This window comes from Glycine max, chromosome 2 (genome assembly GCF_000004515.6).
Source record: "Glycine max cultivar Williams 82 chromosome 2, Glycine_max_v4.0, whole genome shotgun sequence".
Lineage (NCBI taxonomy): Eukaryota > Viridiplantae > Streptophyta > Magnoliopsida > Fabales > Fabaceae > Glycine > Glycine max.
In genome coordinates this window covers 12,224,174-12,236,298 of record NC_016089.4, presented here as the reverse complement: position 1 = coordinate 12,236,298, position 12,125 = coordinate 12,224,174, and the positions used below count along the sequence as shown (strand labels likewise).

The 12,125-nt window shown below is 31.5% G+C and overlaps 1 protein-coding gene across 7 annotated transcripts; it reads left to right on the top strand.

Moving 5' to 3' along the window:
• Positions 1-5,433: 5,433 nt before the first annotated feature.
• Positions 5,434-9,906, top strand: LOC100783810 (transcription factor bHLH49). 7 transcript variants are annotated; one of them, XM_006574912.4, is made up of 10 exons: positions 5,434-5,550; positions 5,737-5,849; positions 5,941-7,512; positions 7,614-7,844; positions 7,924-7,989; positions 8,096-8,164; positions 8,518-8,589; positions 8,685-8,885; positions 9,220-9,307; positions 9,392-9,906. In XM_006574912.4, exons 3-10 carry the CDS (start codon positions 6,622-6,624, stop codon positions 9,427-9,429), a joined length of 1,656 nt encoding a protein of 551 aa, XP_006574975.1. In that variant the 5' UTR covers positions 5,434-5,550; positions 5,737-5,849; positions 5,941-6,621; the 3' UTR covers positions 9,430-9,906. The 7 variants fall into 7 exon arrangements, with proteins under 7 accessions (XP_006574975.1, XP_006574973.1, XP_006574972.1 ...); XM_006574910.4 differs by having other exon boundaries at positions 5,737-5,868; XM_006574909.3 differs by having other exon boundaries at positions 5,499-5,619; positions 5,737-5,868.
• The last annotated feature ends 2,219 nt before the right edge of the window (positions 9,907-12,125 follow it).

Below are 12,125 nucleotides of genomic sequence, written 5' to 3'. Positions count from 1 at the left end.
TCATGCCATTTTGCCACAAGATTAAACCAATAGGCATTTTTGTTTGCTACCATTCATTCATTCAAATCCTGAGTGTCAGATTTGTTCACTAAGAAGAAAAAAAATGATGATATAATATGGCATTAACTGGGGTCACATCCACAAGGCCAAAAAGGAATAACAAGGGTCACATCTACTAATGAGAGCTCAGGGTTTGTTCACAAAGAAAGAAAATGATATAGTATAATGAACTGTTAACTCTGTTGTGGCCACATCCACAAGCCAAAAAACAACAAAATAAGACACACCTACTAATCAAGTATACATTTCGATCAAACTTAATATCATTATGTTCCGGTTGTGTGATTATAATTAAGTACCCAAAACTAGATGAAAAATTAGGTAGGCAGGCTACCTCAATCCACACAAAAAATGTGCTATATCTTTTCTTCCTTAATTTCTTTATTAAAATCATAAATATCCTCTACTTGTTTGAGTAAAAATATTTATGTGATAATTTATTTTTACTAATATCTATTGTGTGATATGATGGACAAATAATTATATTTTTTAAATACGTGGTCAAAAGTTTATTCTCATAAATAAATCTTCCTATTTTATAAGATTAATCTCTGTATGTCTGAAACATAATTAAAAGGAAGAAACATATACAAGAAATTAAAAGACAAAAGTCACCTTCCAATTGAATTTCAAAGAATGACCAAATGTGTCTGTTACAATCACACTAATAATTTGGTTTTGAAAGAAGTGTTGAAGATAAAACCACTGCAGAAGCATGTTTATATAATTGAAGCTGGGTAAGACGTACACGTATATAAAAAAATGCACGTAATTAAAAGTTCCAAACATGCGTTTTTCAAATGATTATAGCACAAGAGTGTATGGTATTTTTAGGACATAATCTCATCATGCCTTGAACCGTGTTAATTGTTTTTATTTTAACATATATTATATGAGAACATCAACAACTAACTGGTTGGTCCAAATCATATTAAAATTAATCTCCTTAAATAATATCTCACATTTAAATTTTAAAGATGAAAAAAATATGATTAAAAATAAAAAAAATTAATAAAAATTAATTATCGATAAAATTGATAAATATTTCATACTAATAACATCTTAAAAAAATAATATTATACAATGCTAGAGAAGAAAAAAAAGGTAGAAGATTTAATAATTCATCAACAGTATTTGATTCAGGTTAAAAAATTGCAGGGCTCAGCTTATGAGATCTCGAATCCCCAACTCCTATCCCACGTTGATTTGGATGAGATTTGGTTGCTTGCTATTTAACTTTTCCAAAAGGAGAGCCATGCCAACCATGAACCAACTCTTACTAGCCACTAATAACAATATTTATTAAATTCATATCATATTTCTAAAGTTCAGAACTTAATTTTATTTTTTATAACATGGGACCAATCAATAGGGCCTCCACATAAAAGGGTACAAAATCATATACAGGTGGCAACACTCAATTTGTTTGGTTCTTGGCATTTCCAAAATACATAAATAGGAGAAATGGTACTAAGGAATCACATCCCTTCTCTGTAAGGCTGTTGGCTTTTATAATCTTTACTTCCTTGGACTATATCCCTCTCCATGTCTGTCCATGGTTTCTCATAACTTGGACTCATTTGTATAATCATACGAGATTTTTAATATATTTAATGAAAAAGAGAGTCTTTCCACTAATTTGTAGAATTAACAATTTCCCATGTTAGGTTCCTGTGCTACATCCACTCTTTTTTACTTCTCAAACATAAAACACCAACTGTACACTTGTCGCTTTCAATATTTTATTTAATAACATGATTTGCGTACACATAAAAAATTTCTTATATTACCGGCTTCCACATTTTTTTAAAGTTTTAGCTTTTTTACCCCAAAATTATTAATATTAAACAAATTTAAAGTATTATTGATTATATTTTCTACCTATTCCACTATTCCCTACTTAATAATTACTATACTACTAGTAATTTATCACAAATGAGATATTAAATAAATATTTTAATCTGAATACAGTAATAATTTATATTCATTAAATATTACTTAATTTCTATACATTAACTTTATATATGTGTGTGTGTGAGAGAGAGAGATTTAGTTTTTCTTTTTTATTTAGAGAAAAGAGTTCAATATCAATATGAGAATATTTATAACAATTCATATATATTATTTAGCCAACAAAATTAGATCCCTTAGTATTATATATATGAAATATACATGGTAAAAAATTCAAGAAATCGCATAAATAAATAAAAACATTGAAAGAGCTTTAAAGTCTAGTATTTATTTTAACTTATAACATCTCTAACGAGAAGTTGAGAACCTACACAGTTTCTAATTAAAGCAAAAATCAACTTCCCAATCTCGTTTGTACGACGTTTTATTTATTTATCAAACCAATTTACATTAGAAATAATATAACATACGGCCTAATTCACTTCAAATATTCATTTATAAATGTTAATATTTTATGTTTTTGGAAGTTGCATTCTGTGGACAAGTAACTTAACTAGTATATCATACTTCTTATCACAACAATCTATTTTAATTAATTGAACAAAATGCATAAATATTATAAATCTTTAAATACCTTATTCGATTTCTACCCATAAAAAAAAAATACTTTTTTATCACAACAACATCCCGTTCAAATCTAAGGGTTAGTACCTCACTGATCCGTGCGTGTTACTAGTTACTCCACTTACATATAAATATAAGAGATTCCACCACCACTCTAAATCTTAGGTCTATTGTTATTACAGTTTCCAATGTGAACTAATAATGACATGAGAGTAAAGAAAAATAAAAAAGGGTCAGTCCTTGCTTGTTAAAAATGGAGACATGTTCATTTAAAAGTGCTGTTATTCTTACTAGATTTTCCTTACTTTCTTCTGTTCATGAAGATCTATGTGTTAGCTCCTAGTCCTTCAAAAGTTTCACCAAGTTAATGGATCTGGTAAAGACTCATGACACTCTCGGTCCAAAGTAGTTAGAACCTATAACATGCAAGTTGTAAATTTAATGTTGTTGCGTTATTGTTTCATCACCTTGTTAGTTATTGTTGTTGGCTCACAACAGGAAGCAAGTTTAAGCTAACGTAATTAAAGGGCTGGGAATAATTACATACAACATTTAGATAAAATTATAAGTTTTTAAAATGAAATTATAGATAATGGTATCCCTCAACTTTAAGCTTTCCATCTGAGACGAAAATGATCCGTTTTAACATTATTTGACAAATAACACACCTCCAATTAATTGTGAAGAAAATGATTGTATCCCAAGAGAAAATAATGAATATAATACTATTGAGTTTTTATTATTAAACCTAATTTCATAATTTGTACATATTGAAAATACAAAACCTAATTAATTACAAAAAGTACCAAAACCTATCTTATATTCAACAAAACTAATTAAAAAATTAGTCGAAAACGGAAAGTTAACTGATAGTAAAAAGTTAAAAGCTGATAGTTGGAGTTTTTAAGCTAGTTTATTAAATTATAAATATTTAATAAAATTAAGTAGCTGAAAAATATAAAATGATATATTTTAAAAAAAATATTAAAGAAATTAAATAAATATTTTAAGGATAAAAAAAATAAATTATAAAAAGCTAAAAGTTAAAAATTATATTTTAAAAGATGTTACTTCAAGTAATATTTTAAAAAATCTAGTAACTACTAAAACAATACTATAAATTACTTAAAAAAAACTTATTTACAATAATCAAATAAATTTTTCGGTTAATAAAAATATTACAAGTGATTTATCGAATATATCCTAATAGTATATAATCTATTGCCAAATCTAAAGAATGCCTATCAAATATTAATCTTTGAGCCTATAAAAATATACAGTATTTGTCTTTGAGCCAATACAAAATATTAATATTTGAGCCTAAACATTACATGTTTTTAATATTTCCTATATTAGAACTCCTCTGTGTCCATTGAATTATTTTCATAGTATCAACTATCAAATACTTGGTCATGGTAATACGATAACTTTCTAAAGAAAAAGATATCGACAAATAAAACACTAAAACTAAATGAGAAAATACATTATGAAGATAAATAAGAACTGATTACTTTCAATCTCTTTCAAACCAGCTTGAGTACTACATTTAAGAATATGACGGGGCAATGACAATTGTTTTTATTGCTAAAGATAGTAGTACTTTCACTTAACTTTAGGCCTTATTTTTGTTTTAATTAATTTTCTTAGGAATAAGTTATAGACTTAATCTTTTAAATGATTTTTTCATTTACAGTTTAGGCTATAATGAATTTATAATACTTGTTCAAATAAGCTTTTTCTATCTCTTTTTATTTCCTAAAAAATAGATTAACTAACCATTAACTATACATATAGAAATTAATTCATCTAATAATTAAATTTAAGAATTCAATTATAAATAGATAGAAATTAAAAGATAGTATTATTTGAATTTAATTTTCATGCATGTGTAAATACTTTTGAACTTTAGATAAATTAAAAACCACTTTAAATATAACTTTTAAAATAATTATTATGAAAATCAACCATGTTTCTGAAAACACTATGAATGCATTCTAATTAATTTTAGTATTATTTACCTATTTCATATGAAATAATATATAGGTATTAATACAATTGTAAACCCTTATTAAATCTCAATCTTATATAATTTGACCTTAAAATTAGTTAAACTTTACTCCTTCTAAATATTACACTTTTTTTTTGTCAAACATAACATTAATATAGAATATTTATCTCTATCGATTCATATCAACTTATTCTTAACTTCAGGCTATTTTATAAAATTCTTTAAATTTTTTGGGCATGAATAACCTTTCATAATTTTCTCATTGACAAGAGAAGACATAAACAAATTCGAATATCATATATATTTGCAATAATTTATGTTGGACATTAACTCTTGAAACCGATGCTTTTTTCGCCTTTGTTTTCACATTTCATAGGCACTACAAACAAACAATAGAGTATGATGCATAAGACGTTGAGGTTATTTACGCAAAGGGGGTGGCATTGCCATAGACAATGTATCTTCTTTTGATGTTCCCTTCTCTCTCTCCCTAAGAACCTAGACAATGCATCCAATAATAATAATAATAATAATAATAATAATAATAATCCTTAGTGCAAGACCCATATGGTTTGTTTTTGGTTTGGAATGGAGTTTTTTTTTTTTTTAATATTGTTGAGGCAAAAAAGAAATGAGTAGATGACCCCAGCTAGATTTGGGGGCCTTGACCAAACAACAAAGGAAAAATTTTTTTTTAAAAAAAACCCTCCTTAAAGGTGTAATAAAGGACAATTCAATAAGATAAGAGAAAAACACCAACTTGCCCAAAAAAAAAATGAAGAAAAAAAGTGGGATAAAAAACAATGATTATTAATTTCTCAAAGTTGAGGAAGAGGAGCTTAAGGGGCAGGTCTTTAATTATATTAGTATTGTATTAGTAGTATTATTTTACCGTAGCTGTGGCGGTGGTTAATCATCAAAAGCTCTCTTTTTGATGCGAGCGTGAGGTATATAAATGGAGGCTCTTTTTTGCCATTACCCTTTTGCTTTGCTCTCTCTCCTTCATGTACACATTGGTTTGTTAGCTGTATTTTCCCCAATTTCTACCACCCTTTATGTTATTTTCTCTTTTCTCTCTCTAAAAATCAAAGCTTTGAAATTTTGTGTTCTCTCTCTCTCTCTCTGTGGCACAGTGAAATGCAGGTTTGTTATGGAAGGAAGGAGGAGGGAGTTTGAAGAAACCCCAAATTGAATAAAGTGGTTTTGATTTGAGGGAAAAGCTTGAATGGAAGGCAGGGTTCCAAAAGTAGGAGGATCAAAAATTGGTATCTTTCTCTTCCCACTTTTGAAGTTGGGTCCTTTTTTTATTTATTTATTTTTCTTTCTCTGTCTTGCAGGGTTGGGGGGTTCTGTAACTCTGACTAGGGCTTGAATGGGGGGTATTTATTATGCTGAAATCAATGTTGTTTGCATAATTGACTGCTTCCATGGACTTCTTTTCAGCTCTTTCTTTGAACAGTCTTTTTTAGCCTCTTTTTCTCTCTCTTTTTCTCTTGGGGGGGCCTTTATGATTTTTGGTACTTCCAAGTTCAGTGTTGGCTTTGGAAATGGTAGCTGGAAACTCGTGTGAGAGCCTTTGGTACCATCTTTTGGGTACTTGGAATTTGTTCTAGCCCTTTGGCAATTTCTCAGCATCATTAACTGAAGCTGCTCTATCTCCTTCTTTCTGCTTCTTCTAGCCTTCTCTTTTTTTTTTTTTGCCTCACACACTAACTTGGACAAGTTTTCTAGTTCCTTCAGTTTCTCAAGGGTGTCCTGGATTCTAGTTGATGAATGTCATAAATTCATGTTGGGGGTTGTCAGGCTTCATCTGTTAGTTTGGTTTCTTTGAAATTTCCCCCCACGTTTGATCACTGTTTCATGCTGTACTGGTTAGTGGTTACCATTTGGCCACTGTTGGAGGTACTTTTGGTTAAATTTTGTCTGATTTTGTTATCATTTAGTTTTGAAGAGACCATAGAAAAGAATCTGCTTGTGGGGTGGTTTTGATATCACCTTGTTAAGGAGGGGTAGATATTATGAGTGACAAAGAAAAGTTTGAGGTGGATAGAAACGAGGATCATGTGAGTTATTCTAGCGGAATGCACTCGGATTGGAGATTTGGGGGTTCAAATCTTGCAAATTCTTCGGTAGGTTTTGTTGGCTTGGGGAATAATTCTATGAATGTCAGCAGAGGGGATTTGATTGGTTCTTCTTCATGTTCCTCTGCTTCAATGGTGGACTCACTTAGTCCAAATTACTGGGAAAACCCCACCAGCTCCCAAAAGTTGGGATTTTGTGACATTAATAATGTCCACAACAATGGGGGCTCTTCAAGCACAGTTGCAATCAGAAAAGATGGATTTGGATTTGGAAGAGTTGGTCAGGATCATCATGGAACACTTGAAATGGGTTGGAATCATGCTAATTCTATGTTACCAAATGGACCAGTGATGTTTCCCCACAGTTTATCTCAGTTTCCAACTGATTCTGGATTCATTGAGAGAGCTGCAAGGTTCTCGTGCTTCAGTGGAGGGAATTTTGGTGACATGGTGAACTCATATGGGATTGCTCAATCCATGGGGCTGTATGGAGCAAGAGATGCTATTGCAGGCCATGGGTTGAAATCAGTAATAGCTGGAGGACAATCTCAAGGAGGTGATATGAATGTAGTTGAGGATGTGCCTCCATCTGTTGAGCATCTTGTTGCTGCTAAAGGAAGCCCTCTCAAGAGTGATAGAAGAAGTGAAGGTCATGTTATATTCCAAGATGAAGGGAAGCAATCTCTTGTTAGGAATGCTAATGAGTCTGATAGAGCTGAATCTAGTGATGATGGTGGTGGCCAGGATGATTCCCCAATGTTGGAAGGTACTAGTGGGGAACCTTCTAGCAAAGGACTAAACTCAAAGAAAAGGAAAAGAAGTGGACGGGTATGATTGTAACTTGTGTTTCAGACTTTCAGCTGTATCTACTTTATGTGTTACACCGTGATGCTATTTTCTTATCCATTTCATTGTTTTCCTTGTGGTAGGATGGTGATAATGATAAAGCCAATGGAGCTCAAGAACTACCTAGTGAAGGTGCAAAGGGGAACTCTGAGAATCAACAGAAGGGAGACCAACAACCAATTTCAACAGCCAACAAGGCTTGTGGGAAGAATGCCAAATTGGGGTCTCAAGCTTCTGATCCACCTAAGGAGGAATACATACACGTTAGGGCTCGCCGGGGTCAAGCAACAAATAGCCATAGCCTTGCAGAGAGAGTAAGATTTTGTGAGAACTTATCTGTGATGAAGATGAAGTTTTTTGGATGAAGAATTTCAAATTGGATTTTCACTGCAGGTGAGGAGGGAAAAGATAAGTGAGAGGATGAAGTTTCTTCAAGACCTTGTACCTGGATGCAGCAAGGTGGCTTCTAAGTTTGAAACTAGAAAATTTACTATGTCATATTGTTATTTGTGTTTAGGTATCACTTCCTTTTAACATTGTTTATTATTACTTTCTATGCTTTTAGGTCACTGGCAAGGCAGTAATGCTAGATGAAATCATCAACTATGTACAGTCACTTCAACGACAGGTTGAGGTATGGATGAAAAAACTTATCTCCCTATTTGTCCACTTGTGATTCTTAAGTCATGTAACTGATTTGCACTGTATATTTTGATTCTGCTTAAGTTCAGTACAAAATGTTTATTTCCATAGAACTTATTATTTAGCATGTTTTACTACCATAGCATTCTTCTCTTTTTTTGAAATGACCTCATTTTGAATCATTACTCCTGATTGCTGTTATCTTTGTTGCATTTTGATTAAAGATGCAAGATAAATTGTTTTACCAATTATTCTTTATATATAATTGATGATTGGCATATATTTTTGAAAACCTCTGCATTCTCTTCCAAGTTAAATTGACACACTGCATTTTTCATTTGGCAGTTTTTGTCTATGAAACTTGCTACAGTAAATCCACGGCTGGATTTTAATATTGAAGGACTTCTTGCTAAAGATGTAAGTTGTTAATCTATTTATGTACCAATGAGAAAAGGCTTATACTGAGTACACATGCCTGATTTCACTTTTGTACATTCTGAACATTATATCAGATTCTTCAACAACGGCCTGATCCTTCAACCGCACTAGGGTTTCCTCTAGATATGTCCATGGCTTTTCCTCCATTACATCCACCTCAACCAGGGCTGATTCATCCAGTAATTCCCAACATGACAAACTCATCTGATATTCTTCAAAGAACCATCCATCCACAGTTAGCTCCCTTGAATGGTGGATTCAAGGAACCAAATCAGGTATTGATCCATTGCAATTGTAAGCATTTCAATTCCTATGCACATTATTTCTTTGTTCATGTGAGCAAACACTTTGGCTGCTACACCATATATTAGTAGTAATTAAAAATGACAAAGTTGTGAATGGATAATTTTTGCTGTAGATTGCTGCACATGAGGAATGTTGAAAATCCTCAATCCTCCATCCTCCAAACTTACATTTGAGTTTCTGTGGCCTTCCTTTGCTGTTATATAACAAATTACCTATGCTTATGTGAAATTAACTTTCTCCAATGTTTTGCCTGACTATATTTTGCATTCTTTTATTTTCATTCTATGACACCATGTGCAATAGCTGCCTGATGTATGGGAGGATGAGCTTCACAATGTTGTACAGATGAGCTTTGCAACAACGGCTCCCCCAACTAGCCAAGATGTTGATGGTATGCATTGGCCAACAAATAACCCCTTTTGGTAAAGTTACATTTTCTCAATCAAATAACCTTTTTTGCTACATGCTCCTGTAGGTACTGGGCCAGCAAGTCAGATGAAAGTTGAACTTTGATGTTTAGTCTTCATACATTAATCTTCACCACAGCACGTATTTTGGCTTTCATTCTCGTCAAATGGAAATAACCAAGCTTAGAGTTTTACACATGACTTGTCAAATTTGAAGGCCATGGTCTCAAATCTCAATTCCCTGCAATATATTTTAGATGAGATACTACTGAGTAATATTCTGGTGTTTAGGCCTTGGAGGGCAGTCACATATCCTTGCAGAGGACTGACTCTCGGTTAGAGAATGTAGAGCAGTATTCATGAATGTTTCCTTTTTTTTTCAAGCGTGAATATATGTATCATATGTTTAGAAGTGGAAGTCTATTTTATCAAAAAATAGGTTTGCGCACTAAATATATTAAAGAATGTAAAGACAGGATCTCACTGAGTCTGATCAACTAGGAGAAATGCTAAAGCAAATTTTTTAGTTGGACTGAGGCATAGTCTACAAAATGCTATGAGAACCTGTTCATGGTTTTGATTTGATGCTTGCTAGGTGCTTGCTTGCACATAATGTAATGTTTTTTCTGCCCAACAATTAGCTATGTTACATTCTTTCATGGAACATGGTGGGATTTTAGAGGATACAATATAGGGAGCTTTTTGTTCAAACTTCAAAGTCTTTCGTTGCATTGTAGTTATCATTGAGTTAGATACCAAGTGCCACATTCAGAATTATTATATCATGGCCTATTGAGCTTAAATCCGTGACATTGGTCAATACCCTGCATGTGGAAAGAGAGGGAATAAAGAATAGAGGGGCAGCCTTTGAGTAAAGGGATACAATAATTTTTTTAAAAGTTTGGATACTATTAAGGATACAGTAAGATATACTAATGTTTCTATTTTAGCTCAAGCAAAATTATTTAAAGAAAAAACTACTTTTGAAGCGACTAAAGAGTTTGTTTCCGGTATTAGTAAATCAAAATTAATTAATAATAAAGCTTGGTGTTTTACAAAAAATAACATGTACTTGAATACTGAATAAGCATGCAGGTACATGTCATGCGTATCTAATATGTATTGTATAGGATATGTACACGATATGGGGTAAATATTAAGTGTACTCATACATTAAATCTTTACTTGTAAAAGTTAAACTTCGTTTTGCCTTAGCCTCTGACAAATTAAAATTGCAATAGAACCCCTGGCTGCTTTGAGGTAAACAGCCTTATTTGAAAAAAATACTACCACAAATTATATGATGTGTATAATGAGTTATTCGTGAAAAAAAAAATATTGGGACTACTCAGGAAAATAAATAACGGGACTAGTGTTAGTTAATGGCTTGTGTAAGAACAGTTCATAGATAATTTTTTAGTAAAAGTTACACCTTGACAATTAGTATTCTTGATTTGACAGTTTTTTTTTTTTATCTCAAATAGTTGAATAGAGAGAGAGGGAGAAAAGCCTTAATGTCAAGTATCATCATTTTAATAAAGGAAAAAAAATTATATGTAATTTTATATATTTTTAGTGTTGTTTTCTAATAAAAATGAAGTTTTACTGACATTTAATATAAATCTTTATTTTGTACATATTACTGAAGTGAAATTTCAATTTGAAGAGAGAAAAAAACAGTTACTTTAATAAAAGACAGTTCCTTTAATAAAGGAATACATACACTTGTAACAGCGGAAATGTTTCTCATAAAAGTGACGATGCATGGAAATTCTTGTTTTTTTAAATACCTAATAAATACTATTTATTTCTCTCTCTCTCTCTCTCTCTCTTTTTTAAAGCAATTCTCTTTCTCTCTTTCTTCATGTAAAATTATATTACCTATAAAACTTAAATTTTTCTCACTTTTTTGGTATCTATTGGCATATTAAGTGTTGATGTATAGTTCTTCTCATAATTCATGTGAGGTGTGTGGTTGTGCAAATATCCACATCTGGGAATATATATAACCTAACCCATAGTGATAAATGCATAAAATTATTACAATCTTTCATGAGCATATATAACTAGTGACACACCTATACCACTCTTTTAGCATCTCTATATGGTTCTCCAGGATTGCATGTTCAATGAGTCCAAGGTCAACACTTATCAAAGACCAAATGAATTATGACTTCATAGCCAAACAAAGGCTCTGGCACATTTGGTAGGGAGGCATGCATATCTGACCATTTCAATTCAGGTTTAATGTGGGGCTCAGGGCTGACACCAAAATCTGTTAGGCAATGAAAGATCCAAATCAACATGACTTGATGGGTTCTGATTAATGAAGTCCATCATAAATACCCCCAACCTGTTTCCCAATCATGGCCATCTGCAATCGAGGCAAGTGCCTCAGTAATATCCCCCCTGCCCCACTCAAGATACAGCATTTTCAAAATCCATTTCTATTGACATTATGACAAACCAAGTTAATACTATATAGAAGAATAAAAGCATTGGGTCGATGGTGCTCAAATTTTAATTCTAGTCCAACTTTAAAAAGCTTCTTTCTATTTTTTTTTTCTTTTCAAATACCTAAACTTTTGACTGTAAAACTCGACTTAGATTTTTTAAATAAAATTTTAAATTTGAGTCTTGTAAATAATAAAAAATATAATTAAAAGAAAAAATCTCATTAAAGATGATTAATTAAATTTTTTTAAAAAATTAATTATTGACAAAATCAATAATAATATTATAACATCCTAAAAAAGGCCTTAGGAACCAAAATTTGGGTATTTTCAATAATTACAGAGAAAA

What these genes read in the sequence shown, in the direction of transcription:
- LOC100783810 (XM_006574912.4), top strand. Translation starts at nt 6,622, where the DNA reads ATGAGTGACAAAGAAAAGTTTGAGGTGGATAGAAACGAGGATCATGTG. An exon ending in GATTCAAGGAACCAAATCAG is followed by an intron (nt 8,886 to 9,219) that starts GTATTGATCCAT and finishes CATGTGCAATAG; the next exon opens with CTGCCTGATGTATGGGAGGA. An exon ending in AACTAGCCAAGATGTTGATG is followed by an intron (nt 9,308 to 9,391) that starts GTATGCATTGGC and finishes ATGCTCCTGTAG; the next exon opens with GTACTGGGCCAGCAAGTCAG.